The sequence below is a fragment of the Rhincodon typus genome, chromosome 38 (genome assembly GCF_021869965.1).
Source record: "Rhincodon typus isolate 14 chromosome 38, sRhiTyp1.1, whole genome shotgun sequence".
Taxonomy (NCBI): Eukaryota; Metazoa; Chordata; class Chondrichthyes; order Orectolobiformes; family Rhincodontidae; genus Rhincodon; species Rhincodon typus.
This window is the reverse complement of record NC_063369.1, coordinates 16,982,706-17,001,726: the sequence shown is the minus strand read 5'-3', so window position 1 is coordinate 17,001,726 and position 19,021 is coordinate 16,982,706. Positions and strand designations below refer to the sequence as shown.

The window sequence follows — 19,021 nt, the reverse complement described above, 5'->3', positions numbered from 1 at the left end:
GAGAAACATGGGGATAAGACAGTTCTGGGCTTGAGAGGACAGGTCGTCGGGCTTCATTGGGTGTTCTTGTAGCTGAAAGCCTCGTTCTTAAGAATGTGGAGCATTCAACATGGAGTCACTGTAAGGAATGAAATGTTAACTCAAAGATCATAATAGGGAGGCCGGATCGGAGATCACTGGAGTGTAAGGAGGCAGCAGAAAATTGCAGCTAATGATTCATCTAATAGGAGTGGAAGAATTTTCTGGTGAAGAAATATCAACATCCACCTTGTTGACATACCATCCTGGTGGTCACTTGATACAATGTCATGAAGATGTTGATTAATCATAGTGATTGATCTCCTTGAATTAATCAATGATAGGTTTGAGTATGAGATGAGGAAAACCTCACTGGTGGAAAGATAAGCATCCTGAGCTCAACTCTCTCCTAGATCCATTGTACTCCCACATGCCACGGGCAGAATTTTATGGAGTGTCTGAAAAACGACCCAGGACGATCTGCCACCCTCCCAAAGGCCCGCCCTTTACCTGTGCCACACTTTTACCTGCCCATTCTCGCCCCCAGTCTTTGACCAACTGAAGGCTACTTCCTATCCAACTTCAATTGTGAGGCTGGCAAGAGGTGTTCAGGAGCAGAGGGAAGCCTGGCAGGTCACTGGGCATAGGCTACAGGCTTCCCTCAAGGGCCCCCTTTCCAATACGGTGTCCCCTCCTGCACCCATTCCCTCCCCGGTTCCCCTGCGCCCCACCTCTCAATCAAAAACACTCCCCTGCCGCTCTACCTCCTTGCTGCCTCTGCACCTCCTCCACCCCACACTCCATACAAATTGTGGAGCCTGGGACTTAGAATCTGGCAACTGCATGAAAGAATATTTTTAAAAGTGAGGCTTGAACTTGTGTCTTGGAGGCTGTAGTGTGATCATCTGGCCTTAAATAAAAGGGGTAGAACATTGGTTGGACATGCCTCCTGGGTGAGCAGAATGAAGTTTGGAACAAATACTGAGAATGCTAGAGAAACTGAGCAGCTCTGACAGCATCCCTGGGGAAAGAAACAGAGTTTTGAGCCTTGTTTGACTTCTTCAGAACTGATTGAAATTTAGGACTTTACCCTTATGACCAGACTTCCTGAGATCAGATCATATGGGCCGACCTGGGATCAGGGAAAGCACCATCAGCTCTTAAATATTACGTACTTATAACTGTGGGGATGTGGACAATACTAGACCAGTCAAGTCTATCATTCATGAGAAGGTAGGACTCCTTCCTAACCCTAACCCTAACCCTAATGATAACCGCTGGCCATGCTACAGCCTTGCAGACAGTCAATTGCCTGACATGGAGAGACCAGAGTAGGTCTGCTCAGCCATCCCTTTAACGGAAAGATGCTGCTGAAATAGGTTTCTGCAGAAATGTTGGGGTTTGCAGATAATCACAACCCTCGAATCCAGCTCACTGTCAGAGGATTCAAATTCACAATCAGTGCGTTGCTAGCCTAGCACCATATAAGACTGTAACCTGAGTTGCATTTAAAAATGTGCCTGATAGAAGGACTAGACTACTCAGCCTCTCTAGCCTGCTTCACCATTTAATAAGACCGCGGCTGATCTTCTGCCTCAACTTCACTTGTACGTTTGCCTCCTTTATGCCTCGAAATCCCCGACAGATCAAATATTTATCAGTTTCAGCCTTGAATATGTTCAATAATGGTCCATCCATAACGTTCTGGGTAGAAAATTTCAAAGATTCACAACCCTCTGCTTGAAGAAATTTCTCCTCCTCTCAGGCCTAAATGATTGTCTCTGAGACTGTGTGCCATTCTGTTCTCGATTCCCCAGCCACGGGAGAAGGAGTCAATCTCTCCATGTCTACACTGTCAAACCCCATCGTAGCCCTTATGTGTTCCAATGAGATCAACTATCATTCCGTTAAAATCCAGTTTCACTCAGTCTCTAATCATTGGTCAACCCCGTTATCTCAGGCACGCGGAGAGAGAAAAAAACTCCACCTTCTCTGTTTTCTCTAGACAGTTGGATCTGGTGGGAATTCCCTTAGTTTCACTACCATCTCTTCAGGCTTCAGGCATATGAGGGCCTCAGGAAGAGAGAGATGAACAGGAAGAGGGGGGGGGAGAAACAAATCCTCAACGCTATCTGTAACAAACTTTGTTCTCCGCACAGGACTGAGTGATCAAGGCGAAGGTAATGAAAAGCCGAGACGTTACAGTGAAATATTCCGGGAGCTGGATGCGCTAGAAATTTCCTTCGGAAACTCGTGAGTACCAGCCCATCGAATGCCCGCCATTTGACAGCATAAGAAAAGGAGCAGGAGTAGACCATTCAGCCCATCGAGTCTGCTGTGCCATTCAGTGCCATTATGGCTAATCTTGGGGCTTCGACTCTACTTTCTCGCCGTCTCCCCATATCCTTCGATTCCCTGAAACTTCGATTCCAAGAATCTGTCTATCCCAATCCGAAACATCTACTACTGTAATCTGTCATCCCTCCTTGAAATTCGCAATGGGGTCGCCTCTCATTTTTTTACACTCCAGAGAATCTGGACCCAATTGGCTTAGCCCGTCATCATAGGTCTGGTTCCAGGTACCAACGTAATGATCTTCACTGGACTGCCTCCAATCTGATGGGGTTGAGGTTAGGTTTCTTCCCGAAATGTGGAGACCAAAACTGCGCTCAGTACTCTACATATGTCTCACTAAAGCCCTGTAGATTTGTAGCAACACTTCTTTTACTTGTTTTCCTAGTTTTTGTAGCTGCTGTCTGGAATTTGGCTATAATCTTCACGGTCATAAAACTGCAAAAGGAGTGTCAGCCGCTGTTGAAGTGTATTCAGCTCAGTATCAAAGCTGTTCTCAAACAACGCTGCTGGGTTAAATTATTACCCAAGTCCCTTTAAAAGTCAACAGTAAAGAGTGGAGATGTGGCTCCAGTGGTTAAAGTCGCGAGTTGTTAATTCCTCTTCACCACCAACTTCCCCTAAACTAGACTGAGTCCTAAGTAATTGTGGAAAAGTTCATAATCTCCTGTAGCAGCGCCTCAAAAAAAAATTCTCCCAAAGTGACTCTGCTTGGGTGCCTCCGACATTTTGTGAAGGTTTGCGAAGGGTTTGAAGGCTATTGAGAAATGGAGAGGCCTTCAGTTCAGCAGTTGGTGAAATGGCAGTGTTGCTCCAATAAAACTAAACACCTACCTGTTCATGGGCTCTTTTTGCAGCAGCGATTGGGTCTCAAAGTGCAGTCCATGTGGTCACGTCCTGTAACATTTAAAACTAACATTTAAAAGGGCCTTGCAGCTGACCTAAAATCAGTCTGAGCTCCACAGCAGCCGTTCTGCTTCTGAGCTCGCGAACCCAAAATCCCATCTTGTTGGGGATTGTAAGTTGGAGGAGGCCTAACCAATAGGTTCATCCTGAAGTGCTCTCACTCTCTCTTCTCCCTATAGCACAGTCGACCTCTTCATGATGGAAACAGAGGACAGCTTCATTTCCACTGACCCATCTCCAGATGAAGAGATTGCGGTGAGTCCCAAGTGTTTTGTCAAAAAGGTGAAGGGGGTGAGATTGAGGAGGGAGGCATAGGAACATGGAGTCGAAAAGCAGGAGGAGGTGAGTAGGAGTTATGTGATCTGAGGAGGGGTAGTGGGGAGGCAGGAGTGAGGGGTTTGGGAGTGCACCCAGGTCTCAGGTACAGTGCAGATTCATCAGTGACATTGAGGCTAAAAGGGCTACATTGTGAGGACTAGAATTGAATTCTTGAGGCGTTTAAAGCTATGAGGGGAGTTGGTAGGATATTTGTGGGGAGGAGATAACTTTCCCTCCTGGCAGACACAGAGAGTTTGGGACAATTGGGAGTTTGACCACAAAACTAGACCAAGACTGCTCAGACGTGGTATTAGGAAGCCCCTTTGCACGCTGAGGATAGCGGAAAGCTGGAGATCTACCTGTTGGCCTCTGCCTGTAGCACCCACTGCCTGTCAACACCTCGGCCTGTAGGGCCCAATGCCTGTAAGTACGCACTGCCTGTTGCTCTTGGTCTAACAAATAACCAATTGTGTGGGGAGGTGGAGAGGAAATGTTCCCATTAAACAGCCTTGCCCAACAAAAGCAGGGCCTGAGGGAATAGGGGATTCGGGGAGATATGAAAATACACAGATGGAACTGACAATTGCATTCAGCTAAAAGAAGCTGAGAAACCTCCCATAAAGAACTCAAACACTATCTGGTTCTGTCCCCCATCGTGATCCCAACACATCCCTTACACCTGCTTACTTAGGTTTTATTGGTAGAGGGATTGAGTTTCGGAGCCATGAGGTCATGTTGCAGCTGTACAAAACTCTGGTGCGGCCGCACTTGGAGTATTGCGTACATTTCTGGTCGCCGCATTATAGGAAGGATGTGGAAACATTGAAAAGGGTGCAGAGGAGATTTACCAGGATGTTGCCTGGTATGGAGGGAAGGTCTTATGAGGAAAGGCTGAGAGACTTGAGGCTGTTTTCGTTAGAGAGAAGAAGGTTAAGAGGTGACTTAATAGAGACATACAAGATGATCAGAGGATTAGATAGGGTGGACAGTGGGAGCCTTTTTCCTCGGATGGTGATGGCTAACACGAGGGGACATAGCTTTAAATTGAGGGGTGATAGATATAGGACAGATGTCAGAGGTAGGTTCTTTACTCAGAGAGTAGTAAGGGCGTGGAATGCCCTGCCTGCAAAAGTAGTAGACTCGGCAACTTTAAGGGCATTTAAATGGTCATTGGATAATCATATGGATGATAATGGAATAGTTTAGGTTAGATGGGCTTCAGATTGGTTTCACAGGTCGGCGCAACATCGAGGGCCGAAGGGCCTGTACTGCGCTGTAATGTTCTATGTTCTATGTTCTATGTTCTATTTCTTTAAGAAAAATAATTGCCCTGAATTTGAGTGGGTGGGTCGCTTGGCCATTTCAGAGGGCAGTTAAGAATCGACCACATTGCTGGGCCTGGAGTCACATGGAGACGTTAGAACAGCAGACGCTATGAACCAGATGGGTTTTCTACAGCAATCAGTGATGGTTGTCATGGTCACCAGACACAAGCTTTATATTGCTGCTTTAATAATTGGATTTAAATTCCACCAGCTGCTATGGTGAGATTTGAACCCATCTCCCCAGTGTATCAGCCTGGGTCTCTGGTTACGTGGCTAATGACATTACCACCCACTATTTCTCCTAAAGGAGTTCCCTTTAGCCCTCCTGCAATGCTTCTCACCAGTCTCCAGGGGGGTTCACATTGTGTTGCTGCACCCCAGAGAGAATTTGCACTGAGAGTGGAAAGGTGCCACTAATGGATACACTCAATGGCTAAAAGTTTCAGCATTTCGCCCACATTACAGGACTCCAGAAATTCTCCATTCCCACCACCCCGCCCCCCCCCCCCCACCCCCCCATCCCACGGTGCTCCCTGTTTCCCTTCCCCTACGTATTCCCCCCAACCATTTGGAGTGGAGCACAAAATAACAGACTTGCTGGATTACAGATGCGAGGTGTCAGCGGCCCATTGCCCTGAGTTAGATGTTGTGACCTCAGCGTGTAGGAAAGGTTGCCAGATTATTTGACAAATCTGGTTGGCATTTTCCACCCCGGCGCTCAGTTTGAAGATACTGAGGTCAAGTCTCATCCCAGCTACTGCCATGGCTGACAAACAGTTACTGGGCCCAGACCAGGGATATGGTTAGGGTTCGGGTTAGGCCTTGAGAGCCAAGTGGCTTGGCTGTTATCTGATCTCGAGAGCAAGGTTTCAGGCAGCCATTCACACTCCCTCTTTTTTCTCAGCAGGTGAATGAGGATTTCTACTCAGAATATCACCACGACTTGATCAAGGAGCGAGATGCTATCCAGACAAACGGTATGGAGCCTGAATGCTTGATGGCTCATCCCAGTCAACACAGGCATGAACGTTTGGCTGGTGTTTGGGGCTACAGGCTGGGAACGTGGGAGCGAGATGAGTGTGGGGTTGTTTCGTTATTCATTCTTGGAATGTAGGTGTTGCTGGCAAGGCCAATATTTAAAGCCCATCTTCAACTTCCCTTGAACAGATTGCCTTAGAGTTGTAGAGTCAGACAGCATGGAAACAGACCCTTCAGTCCAACCAGTCCGTGCCGATTATGCTCCCAAACTAAACTAGCCCCATTTGCCTGTGTTTGGCCTATATCCCGCTAAATGTTTCCTATTCATGTACCTGCCCAAATGTCTTTTAAAATGTTGTAACTGTACCTACATCCACCACTTCCTCTGGCAGCTCATTTCATACACACACCACCCTCTGTGTGAAAAAGTTGCCCCTCAGGTCCCTTTTAAATCTTTATTCTCTTACCTTAAACCTATGCCCTCTAGTTTTGGATCCCCCTACCCTGGGGAAAAGACTCTGCTACTCACTTTATCTATACCCCTCATGATTTTATAAACCTCTATAAGGTCACCCCTCAACCTCCTATACTCCAGTGAATAAAGTCCCAGCGTAGCCAGTCTCTCCAGCTCTGGTAACATCCTTGTAAATCTTTTCTGTATGCATTCCAATTTAGTAACATCCTTCCTATAGCAGGGCGACCAGAACTGTATACAATAGCCTGTCCAAAGATGTGCAGGTTAGGTGGATTGGCCATGCTAAATTGCCCTTAGTGTTCAGGGATGTGTAGATTAGGTGGGTTATAGGGGGATGGGTCTGGGTGGGATGCTCTGAGGGTCAGTGTGGACTTGTTGGGCCGAAGGGCCTGTTTCCACACTGTAGGGATTCTATGATTCTATGATTCTAATACTCCAGTGTCCTGTACAACTACAACGTGACCCAACTCCTATACTCAATGAAAACTGAGAGAACTGTGGATGCTCTAAATCAGAAACAAATACAGAAATTGCTGGAAAAGTTGAGCAGATCTGGCAATATCTGTGGACAGAAATCAGAGTTAATATTTCAGGTCGAGTGACCCTTCCTCAGAACAGAGACTTCTGAGGAAGGGTCGCTTGACCCGAAACATTAACTCTGATTTCTGTCAACAGGTGCTGCCAGACCTGCTGACCTTTTCCTACACTCAGTGGTCTGAGTAATGAAGGCAAGTGTGCCAAACGTCTTCTTTACCACCCTGTCTACCAGTGACACAACTTTCAATGAACTGTGTACCTGAACCCCTAGGTCCCTGTTTGACAGTACTCCCCAGGGCTCTACCATTAACTGTGTAAGTCCTGCCCTTCTTAGGGCCATTTCAGAGGGCAGCTTAAGTGTCAACCACATTGCTGTAGATCTGGAGTCGCAGGTAGGCCAGACTGGATAAGGATGGCAGATTTCCTAACCTAAAGGACGCTAGTGAACCAGAGGGGTTTTTACAATAATCAGTTATAATTTATTTGCTTCATTGCTGAGGCTAGCTTGCAATCCTAGAATTTTTTAAAAATTGAATTTTAGTTCTGTTAGCTCCTGGATAGGATTTGACCCCACGTTCTCAGACCATTAGCCTCAGCCTCTGCATGACTGATCGAGCAATAATTCAACAATGTCCCCCAACCTTGTTCTCCCTGCCTCCTGGATAAAGGCTTGCCATTATGAAATGGAGCACTGAAAAGTATCTGTTCCTGAATGATACCCCAGTTGACTTCTTGAAGGTTGGAGTGAATTAATTGGATGGGAGGTAAATTGACCCAAGTGTTTTGTGAATAATTTCTGTTGTTTTTGACCCAGTCCAACTCTGTGCCAGGCACGGGTTCAGTCTTTATTATGTTGTTACCTTTCATTGTCTGCCCCTCCACTCTCTCCAACCCTCACTAATTGGTTTCAATTTATTTTCTCTCTATTTTGCTATTTGCTACATCAGAACAACTTACAGTTATATAGCACCTTTACAGTGATCAAATGACCTAGGGCATTTCATAAGCATGTTATCAAATGAAATTTGACACTGGACTGCTCAAGGAGCCATTACATTCTAAGATGTGGTCAAGGATGTAAGTTTAAGAAGCATGTTCAAGGTGGGAGATGTCTGAGGACAGACTCGCAGAGCTTGAGCCCTAGAAGCTGAATGGTCACTAACGTCGGAGCGAAGCAAGTTGGAAATTCGCAAGAGATCAGAATTGTAGGTGTGCAGGGATCTCAGAGGTTTGTAAGGCTACAGAAGGTGACAGAGATTCAGAGGAGCAAGATCACACAGAGATTTGAAAACAAGGATGTGAATTTTAACACTGTGGTGTTGTCAGACATGGAGCCGGTTAAGGTCAGTGAGCAGTGAGGGTGGTGGTTGAGATGGATTTGGTGCAGGTTTGGATACAAGAAACTGACTTTCCCGTGAGTTCCAGTTTGTGGAGGGTGAAACTATGAGACTGGCCAGCTCAGTCCAAAGGGGACAGGGTAACAAAGGTGTGGATGCGGGTTTTAGTGGCTAGTCAGCTGAAACAGGAGCAGTGTTACAAATGTAGAAAATGGGTGGTCTTGGTAATGGCGGGAAAATGTGGTCAGAAGTTCAGCTCAGGGCCCAATACAGAACAAACATTTCTGAACAGCTGGCTTCATCCTCAGATAGTCACCAGGGTGAGGGATGGGGCAAGTGGTTAAGGAACTAGTAACTAATTGTGGGGTGTTTCTGTTCATTGCAGTCCCAGACCTTGGCCGTACAGTCTGACAATTTTGACTGGATGGAGTAGTCAAGAGAGATGGTGGTGAGCTAGGGCTGGGTGTTGTCAGCATACATGTGGAAACTAAGGCTTTGCTTTCAGATGATACACCTGCAGATGAGAAACAGGAAAGGCATAAGGAAAGATCCTTGAGAAATTGCAACAGGTAACAATGCAGGAGAGGCAAACGAAGCCCTGACAGATGATATTGTGACTATAATTTAAGGCGGGAGCAGTCCCACCCTGCTAGATGACAGTGGGGAGACATTGGAGGGGGACAGTGTGAAGATTGCAGATACAGGTTGAGAAGGCTGAGGAGGGACAGTCAATGCTTTACTGTAAGGACCTGAGAACATTGCAAACCTCTTATCCAGGAACTCAGTCCTCAGCTGTGAGCTTAAGAGTATCAAGCGAGGTGGGAAATTACCTTGGATTGAAACTGACCTTTGCTGTCCTGAATGAGCAACATATTTACCAACTGACCCAGAGCACTGTACTACTGTATCCATTTAAAGACTGTGGAGGGTCAGGAAAACAGAACAGAGAGTACCTTCATAACCTTGAACCCTGCTGTACATTTCGTTTTACTCTGCATCTCAGCCCGTGCTGTACTTGTCCTGGGAATGTCTAATGGGGACAATGTAGAGACAGCTTTACTTTCAGTTTAAAAGAGTAGAGGTACCTTCTGTATTTAAAACTTGTGCTGTACCTGTTCTGGGAGTGTTGGATGGGACAATATAGCTGGAGCTCTATTCTTTACCTCACCCGTGTGTTATCTGCCCTGGGATAATTTGATGGCAACAGTGTAGAAAGAGCATTCCAATATCTGCTATTACCATTCCAAAAGCCACATAGGAGCCTGCCCAGCAACGTGGGTAGATGGGATGACAAATAAGTGTAGAATAATAACAACCAGACAGGAGATGCCAGTGATGTCTGCATTCAGGAGGTATGGCTGGCACCAGGATGCCTCATCAGCTAAAAACAATGTCACATAATGTCAGGGAACAAAAATTTGATGAACAAATTTGAATCATCCGTCAAACAGTCACATCGGAGAATGACAGAGGCTCCTTTTGTGTTGTGCTTAATATGGGAACAGGCCTCGTCGAAGAGGTACTGACTCTGAACTGGACCATCTGGCTCTCCTGCATTTTTATTGAATGCCGCAAGCTTTCGGGAGGGGTTAGTGACACAGTATCTGCACTTAATCAGCACATGCCTGCCTCAGGCTGGATCCACTGTGCTGGTTTCATTATAAGCAGACACTATTCCTTTTATGAGCGTGTTGAAGATGAACTGGCAATAATAATGCTAATACACCGATGCTTTGTTTTGTGTCGGTCAGTATGAGGATGTTATACAGACTGGCCAAGAGGGTTTAGCTACCAAAGTGTACCTTTACTTCTTTGATACACTTTAATGAACTGGACCTGAGCGTAGCATCATTTCAACATTTGCCGAAAGCACAAAGCTTGGGAATGTTGACAGTGAAGAGGATAATAGGGATTGCGTTCAAAACTCCCTTGAGGCAGGAATGGAGGGTTGGGGGTCGTGCACATGCTACGACATATTGACTTTTGAATGGTAACCCCAAAAAATTAGGGGAGAGTAGATTACCTTACACATCCAAGAAAATCTCACTGGTTGTAAAACACTTTGAGGTGTTTGGTAGTTGTGGAAGGCACTTTCTAAATGTAGGTCTTTCTTGCTGTTTTACCAAGAGGTAGTGAAATCTAGTGAAATATACAAATGTGTGGCAAATGCAGTTTAACACACCAAAGTGTGTGGGATTTGACATGAAAGGACATGTGAGTGGAGAAGTTGTAAAGTAACTGTATAAATGTACAGGAACAGAGAGACCTGGCGTTCACTGACACTGGGCATTAGGAGTTGAGTTCCATAAAGTGAGTGGCAGGTGGAGTTTGGTGTGAACCAATTTATCAAAGTACATTGTAAATGGCGAGGAGCTCCGAACTCTGGATGAGCGAACTGATTCCAAGGAAAATCCATTTGGTGTTTAGAACAAGGACATAACTTAAAATCGCCTTTACCTTGTTGGAATGCTAGGAACCGCTTCTTTACACAAAGGGGAGCGGAAATTTTAAACACAACCTCCCAAAAACTAAAGCGACATAAAAGTCAATTGAAAGTGTCAAAACTGAGTCTGTTGGGTTTAGGCAGTTATTTTGGATTCCAAAGCCAAGGAGGGTTAGTGCAGGTAATCTGGGACCTAGCTGAATGGTAGTATAGGCTCTGGGGTCCATTCATGTTCCTGTGTTTTTTTTAGAAGGTTGTCAAATAAGCACAAGGTATTACTGATTTAATAAACAAAGGAATTGGGTACAAAGGCAAGGCCAGGTTCCAAAGAGCCATACTTGACTCTGTTTCTGCCTCCACAGATGCTGCCAGACCTGCTGAGTTCCTCCAGCATTTCTGTTTTTATTGCAGTTATATTAAAGCTGAAGTGGAGGTGCCGGTGTTGGACTGGGGTGGACAAAGTCAGAACTCACACGACACCAGGTTATATTCCAACAGGTTTATTTGAAATCACAAGCTTTCGGAGCGTTGCTCCTTTGTCAGGTGAACAGTGGAAGGAGCAGCTCTTCAAAAGCTTGTGATTTTAAATACTAAACCCAGTTAGATTGATCAAGGCCTGATTAGTCCACTGAGTATGATGGCTGGAGTGTAAAGCAGAATAAGCTTTAATGGTTTAGGTTCAAACCCTGTATCAGCTGACGTGGGTCTTGTGACCACCCTCCCCAGTAGAGTAAAGCATACTCTGACTAACTCTCAGACACTGGGGAAACTACATGGAGATAGAGGCCAGTTGGAATAGTGTGTCCAGTTCTGAGCTCCACACTTCACTCTCTCAATCTCCCATCCTTGCTGATTTCTTTGTCACTGACAGTCCATATGTGTCTCAATACGTTTTGCTGACAGCCTGCTAGTTAATCCTCTCCTTAGTATCCTTTGTCTGACAGTCATCCAGACATTGCTATTTAATGCTTCTTAATCTCCTGTGTGTGGGGCTCTGTGTGTAATGGGCCACATGCAGAATCCAGCCTCATGATCCTGTCTCTCTTCACTCCCTCTACAGTGGAAGAGGCCGATGAAATGCTGATGAGGTGTGAAGGAGGTGTCGAATCAGCCCTTCTATATGCCAAACTCTGGGCCAAATACACAAAGGAACTGCTGTCGTGGATGGAAAGGCGGATCTCTGTGGGTGAGTAGAGGGATGTGAAGGTGCTGTGCTATTGAAATGTACAGTACTGATGGGGACAGGTCTGTCACTGTATAACACTGGGGTACAGTACTGATGGGGACAGGTCTGTCACTGTATAACACTGGGGTACAGTACTGGTGGGGAGAGGTCTGTCACTGTATAATACTGAGGTACTCTAGTGGTGGGGACACCTGTCACTGTTTAACACTAGGTTACATTACAGGTGGGGACTGGTCTATCACTGTATAACAATGGGTTGCAGTACTGATGAGGACTGGTCTGTCACTGTGTAACACTGGAGTTCGGTACTGGTAGGGACAGGTCTGTAGCTGTATAACACTGGGGTACAGTACTGGTGGGGATAGGTCTGTCTCTGTATAATAATGAGTTGCAGTACTGTTGGAAACTGATCTGTCACTGTATAACACTAGGGTAAAGTATAGGTGGGGAAGGTTTGTCACTGTATAATACTGGAGTACAGTACTGGTGGGGGACAGGTCTGTTGCTGTATAACACTGGGGTAAAGTATAGGTGGGGAGAGGTTTGTCACTGTATAATACTGGAGTACAGTACTGGTGGGGGACAGGTCTGTAGCTGTATAACACTGGGGTACAGTATAGGTGGGGGACAGGTCCGTCACTGTATAATAATGAGTTGCAGTACTGTTGGAAACTGGTCTGTCACTGTATAACACTGGGGTACAGTACTGGTGGGGACAGGTCTGTCACTGTATAACACTGGGGTACAGTACTGGTGGGGACAGGTCTGTCACTGTATAACACTGGGGTACTGTACTGGTGGGGACAGCTCTGTCATTTTATGACACTTGGGTACAGAATCGGTAAGGGCAGATCTGTCACTGTAAAACTTTGGGAAATAAATGACATACAAAGCATTAATGTAGAAGCTGAAATATCAAAACTTTAAAAATTAAAATTATGTGGAATTTTATTGAAAATGAAGAAGATTGACATGCTACAAATATGAATCTTTTTTCAGGTTAGTGAGTCTTTACAGCAATAATTATAAATTTAGTTTGCTGTTCAAAATCCAGTTACATACCAATCAACAAATTGATGCTTGTTGGAAATGGTTTGCAGTGAGACTAAATGGGTAAAAGGATACAATCTGATCAGTTCAGTGATTGACTGTTCTGTGTGGGTCAATCACCCGATGTTTTTGACTGGAAGCTTGGTAAATATGTGAGGAGGAAGTGATACAATGATCTCTGGCAACACTATAGGTGACTCATATGGAGCAAACCTTGGCAATAGAGCAGAACTGCCAAATAGCCTATCGCTGTCCTGTACGTTTAATATCAGTGAGTCTGTCACTGGATGCCTTTATTACATTGTATCTTACACAGGCTCTTTATATGTTGATGGTTACCATAGCTATCTACCCTCTTATACGTACTTTCAACACGATCCCATCACTATTCTCTTCTTATAAACAAACTCCTGAACAGATATGGGCAGAAATGTCTTTGGGTAATGTAATCCTTTTGACTCTACTCGTTCTGCAGAAATTGAATTCTCGAAGAGCATGGTTCGGATGGCCGAAATGACCAAGAATTCAATCAACCAAGAGGTAAAGGATGTTCCATGATCCAACATTCCTCCTTCATTTGCACCAAGAATAAGAGAACTGAGCCTTTAGTTTCAACACTGTCTTTTGGAGAATCTTGCTATGTCACACAATGCCATACCTGAATAACTAAACTTCAAAACTGAATACACTGGACATTCAGTGCTGCCTGGAAGCTCTCTCTCGGCAAGGGCAGGCCCACAGTGGGAAACTCCTCATCATCTTTGAACTTGGATTTGAATGTGAAGGCCACATTGAGCCATTGTAGAAGAGGGTACTGTCCCATTCCAACAAAGCTGCTTGATAATAGCCTGTACTATCATTCAACATTTTCTTCCCCTTTACTCTTCCATCGGATGTAGGCATCACTGGCAAGGCCAGCAATTTTTGCCTATCCCTCATTGCCCTTGAACTGAGTGGCTTGCTAGGGCCATTTCAGAAGTCAGTTAAGGATCAACCACATTGCTGTGTGGTTTAGAGGCACATGTAGGCCAGAAGGACAGCATATTTCCTTCCATAAAGGACATTAGTGAGCTTGTGGAATTTCATGACAATAGATCCATAGAATCAATACAGTGTGGAAACAGGCCATTCAGCCCAACAAGTCCACAATGACCCTCTGAAGAGCATCCCACCCAGACTCACCACCCTACCCTACTCCTGCATTTCCCATGGCTAACCCACATAACCTGTACATCCCTGGACACTATGGGTAATTTAGCATGGCCAATCCACTCTAACCTGCACATATTGGACTGTGGGAGGAAACCAGCGCACCTGGAGGAAACCCACACAGACACAGGGAAAATGTGCAACGTCCACACAGACAGTTACTCAAGGCTAGAACCGAACCTGGGTCCCTCGTGCTGTGAGGCAGCAGTGCTAACCACTGAGCCACCGTGTCGTCCCAAAAGACAATAGTTGTCACGGTCACCATTACTGAAGAAGTTTTATGTTACAGATTTATTAATTAAATTTTAGCTTGCAACAACTGAGATTTGATCCCACATCCCTGGAGCATTAGCCTAGGCCTCCTGATTACTTGTTCAGTATCACAACTACTGCACTACCATCTCCCTCTAACTGCATTGAAGGAACAGCCTAGGTAAGACCAGCTCTTGAACTAGGAATTGCCACATCACCTTCTGACTGTAGTCATGGGGCGGCAAATTTGGCTTGTGTCAGGGAATCATTGCTGAATCAAGTCCCACCTCATTGCTACATTGGAGAGGGGGCCTTACTCAACCAAGCTTGGCCTTTCTATGATAAAATGGAGCAAATTCCATGAGAACAGGCAGTTTGTGTTTTGGTCTGATCACAATTCTGTGTTCAGTCAAAAACTCTGGAACTTGTGGGAAGCGATGACAATGCTTATAGATAATGCATCATCTCTTTGTTTTGACAGAAATTCATGCCTTTTCAATACATTTATATGATGGCTCTGCAGCATGACATCCAACACAGTCAGAGGACAATTAAATCCAGGAATTCACTGCAGCACAATAAATATATCCAGGTGAGGGCTTTGGTGAATAGCTTCACTTGTACTTTCCAATGTTAGGGCAGGTGGTCTTGTGTTGCATTGCCCAAGCCTGTCAGCTAGTATTCACAGCTGGATATGGCCCAAACGTTCCACACTGGTGTTTATGCTCTACATGAGCTCCTCTCCATTCAACCCCACGAGCATTTCCTTCTATTCCTTTCTTCCTCTTCATTGGATCTAGCTTCCCTATAATTACATCATGCAATTTGCCTCATCCTCCTTGCGGTACTGAGTTCCACATCCTAATGACATCTCTGAGCAAAGCTGTGAGTCCTGCATTCCTCGCTGAATTGTTAGTGAGATCTTATAGTCGTGACTTCTAAATTTGGACTTGCGTCCTCGCAAGCCGAAACATATACCCTAAATCCCTATCAAACCCCTTCCTAACCTTCCCAACCTGTTCGACCATGCTTCTGTTTCTGAGTCCAAATGAAGTAATTCAATAATAAAAAGAAACCCTTTGGTGATGCAGTTCTTGAGTAATTTGATATGTGATGTGTGGTGTCCTAGGGAGGAACAGGTGAGTTTGGATCTCTGGTTCCCATAGCACAGTGGTGACTTCAACTTTGGCTGGGTCTGGTGTAGACAGCAGTGAGGTGGTAGAGGAGGGATGGGAGTGAAATATCGTTGATGATGAGTCGGTTCAGGACTGTTGGACTCCATTTAAGCTAAATCATAGAGTCACAGAGTTGTACAGCACGGAAACAGACCCTTCAGTCCAACTCGTCTGTGCCAATCAAATATCCCAATCTGACCTAGTCCCATTTGCCAGCATTTGGTTCATATTCCTCTAAACCCTTCCTGTTCATGTACCCATGCAGATCCCTTTTAAATGTTGTAATTTACCAACCTCCAACACTTCCTCTGGCAGCTTGTTCCATACGCACACCACCCTCTGTGTGAGAAGGTTGCCCCTTAGGTCCCTTTTAAATCTTACCCCTCTCAACTAAACCTATGCCCCTCTAGTTTTGGACTCCCTCACTCTCGGGGAAAATACCTTGGCTATTCACCCTATCCATACCCCGAATGATTCTATAAATCTCTATAAGGTCACTCCTCCAACGTTCCAGGGAAAATAGCCTCAGCCTGTTCAGTCTCTCTGTATCTTTCTATTTTTTTCTTATTCTTAAAACCATTCGAAATTGTGCCAGATTGTGCTGACAGTGGAAAAGCTTTGCACTGTATTTTACTGTTTTTCTCACTGTAAAATACCCATGACAAAAAGATCATTCATTCACTTATTCATTCATTCAATTAGTGAGTTTCAAAAAGGAATTGGATAAGCACCTGAAAGGAAATAAAAATCTTGTAGGGCAATGGTGAAAAAGTAGGGCGGTGGGGGTGGCACTTACTAGAGAGTTCAGTATGTTATAATTTAATTTTCTAGACTAATTGATAGAGATTGACGCTATGGTTAGTTCATGACCCCATAGTTATTGTCATTATGTGACTACAAGAATGATAGAAGGTGAACTGGAATAAGCCTGCTCTTTTTCCATCTAGAAATTCATATATTCCTACGTCCTTGGGCAGCTAACTGTGGGAAGAGCAGACGTTATCTCCCTCAGCGCAACAGAATAATTAATACTTTAGAGCCTCTGGTGCTTATAGAATGTTTATGTGCATGATTATGAATAGAAAATACTGAAGAAACACTGTAGGTCTAGCAACATCCGTAGAAAGAGGAACTAGAATTAACCTCTTGAGTCCAGTATGACACTTCTTCTAATTCTCTTTTATCCCAAAGCAGAGTCATTACAGGAGGCCAGTAAGCTGGTAAATCACTGGTGTTAACTGACCTATCGAGGTTAAGGGCCAAAGTCCACAGTAACACCAAGGAGTAACAGCAACATACAGTTGTAGAGACATAGCGCTGTACAGGATGGAAATAGACCCTTCAGTCCAGCTCATCCATGCCAGCCAGATATCCTAAATTAATCCAGCCCTATTTTCCAGTATTTGGCCCATATCCCTCCAAACCCTTTCTATTCATGTACCCATCTAGATGCCTTTTCAATGTTGCAATTGTACCAGCCTCCGTCACTTCTGGCAGCTCATTCCATACAGACACCACCCTCCGCATGAAGAAGTTGTCCCTTAGGTCCCTTTTAAATCTCTCCCCTCTCACCCTAAACCCATGCCCTCTAGCTTTGGACTCCCCCATCCCAGGGAAAAGACCTTGGCTGGTCACCCTATCCATGCCCATCATGAGTTTATAAACCTCTATAAGGTCACCCCTCAACTCCGACACGCCAGGGAAAATAGCCCCAACCTTTTCAGCCTCTCCCTATAGCTCAAACCCTCCAATCCCGGCAACGTCCTTGTAATTTTTTTCTGAACCCTTTCAAGTTTAACAACGTCTTTCCTATAGCAGGGAGACCTGAACTGAACACAGTATTCCACACACAGCCTAACCAATGTCCTGTACAGCCGCAACATGATATTGCAACTACTGTACTCAATGCACTGACCAACAAAAGCAAGTGTACCAAATGAGCAGCAGAGAAAATGTAGGGAAAGATTATAGGTCACACAGTTATAGGTTAGGGGCTACCTTATAAGGAAAGGTTGGACAGGCTAGCCTTGTACTATAAGGCCATAAGATATGGAAGCAGAAGTAGGCCATTCAGCCCATTAAGTCCTCTCTGCCATTCAATGAGATCATGTTTGACCTGATAATCCTCAAGTACACTTTCCTGCCCTTGCCCCATAACCCTTGATACCCTTACTGACTCAAATTCTGTCCATCTTCACCAAAAATATACTTAATGGGGTACGAGTTTAGAAGATTGAGAGGTGATCTTATTAAGACCTACAAGATCCTGAGGGGCACTTGAGAGAATGGATATTGAATACATGTTTTCCCTTGCAGGAGAAACTAGAACTAGGGGGACACTGTCTTGAACACAGAACATAGAACATAGAACAGTACAGCACAGTACAGGCCCTTCAGCCCACGATGTTGTGCCGAACTTTTACCTGAAACCTAAAGTCTGTCTAACCTCCACCGCTACCTTATACTATCATCCATAATAGACATGGGTATTAAATGGGCAACTTTTTTTTAACGGTGTTCCCTAGTTCTAGTCCCTCCCACTTACACCCCTCTGTGAGAGAAAACTTTCTGCTCATCTCCTTCTTAATTGGGAGATTTCTTATTTTACAACTGAGAATATTTTTCCTGTCAAGGGTTGCAAGTTGGGGTGTGGGGTCATTGGTTAGCAATGAGAAGATCTTGACTTATTCCAGGGCACTGAGAGCTATGAGGAGTTTCATAGATGGCACCAACATGAATGAGATCAGCATTTGAACAGGTTTGAACAGCACTGGGCCGACCATAGAATGATTACAACACAGGATGAGGCCATTTGGCCCATCATATCTGTGCCATTGCTCCACAAGGGCACTTTATCCAGTGTCACTCCCTACCTTTTCGTTCTGATGTGATCCAGATAATGATCCAATTCTTAACTGGTCTTTAGGTTCACCCCAGAACTAGCCACTGGTTCCTTGAGGGAAATACTCTGTTTCTTTTCCTATATAAAAAGGTTTTCCCTTCTTTTCCTGCCCACAGCCTCTGATGTTGAGAAGAAACGAACTGGAGAAACAGCGGCGGGACTTTAAGGAGCAGTGGCAGAGGGAGCAACGTAAAATGGTAGGTGAAACATTTGTCACAGCTCACTGGGGACAGTGCACTGGAAATCGAGCTCTGCTATTCCCAGAGAGGTGACAAAAATTAAAAGTTTTATAAATTATGCAAAGTTCCAAAGATTACCTGACTTTCAGAGTCAGAAATTTTTCAGAAAGCATAGACTATGTTTCTGTACTGCACAAGAAATACTATATATTACAGATAATTAGACCTAGCTACAGGTAAACAGTTATAAACTGTCAACATTTAACCCTACTAATTAAAACTTTAATCATGTTATAAACTCCTCCTTACACACACACACATACACAGTCTCTCACACATTCAGACACACACACACTCACACACATTTAGATATACGCAC

General features: G+C 44.8%; 1 protein-coding gene across 1 annotated transcript in view; it reads left to right on the top strand.

Moving 5' to 3' along the window:
• LOC109938507 (GEM interacting protein) overlaps positions 1 to 19,021 on the top strand; it is a 64,119-nt gene that overhangs the window by 30,688 nt on the left and 14,410 nt on the right. The window contains exons 2-8 of the mRNA XM_048617841.1: positions 2,178 to 2,271; positions 3,456 to 3,531; positions 5,827 to 5,896; positions 11,750 to 11,875; positions 13,401 to 13,465; positions 14,868 to 14,978; positions 18,580 to 18,660. Coding sequence (XP_048473798.1) covers positions 2,178 to 2,271; positions 3,456 to 3,531; positions 5,827 to 5,896; positions 11,750 to 11,875; positions 13,401 to 13,465; positions 14,868 to 14,978; positions 18,580 to 18,660 — 623 coding nt within the window. The remainder of the gene's footprint in view (positions 1 to 2,177; positions 2,272 to 3,455; positions 3,532 to 5,826; positions 5,897 to 11,749; positions 11,876 to 13,400; positions 13,466 to 14,867; positions 14,979 to 18,579; positions 18,661 to 19,021) is intronic.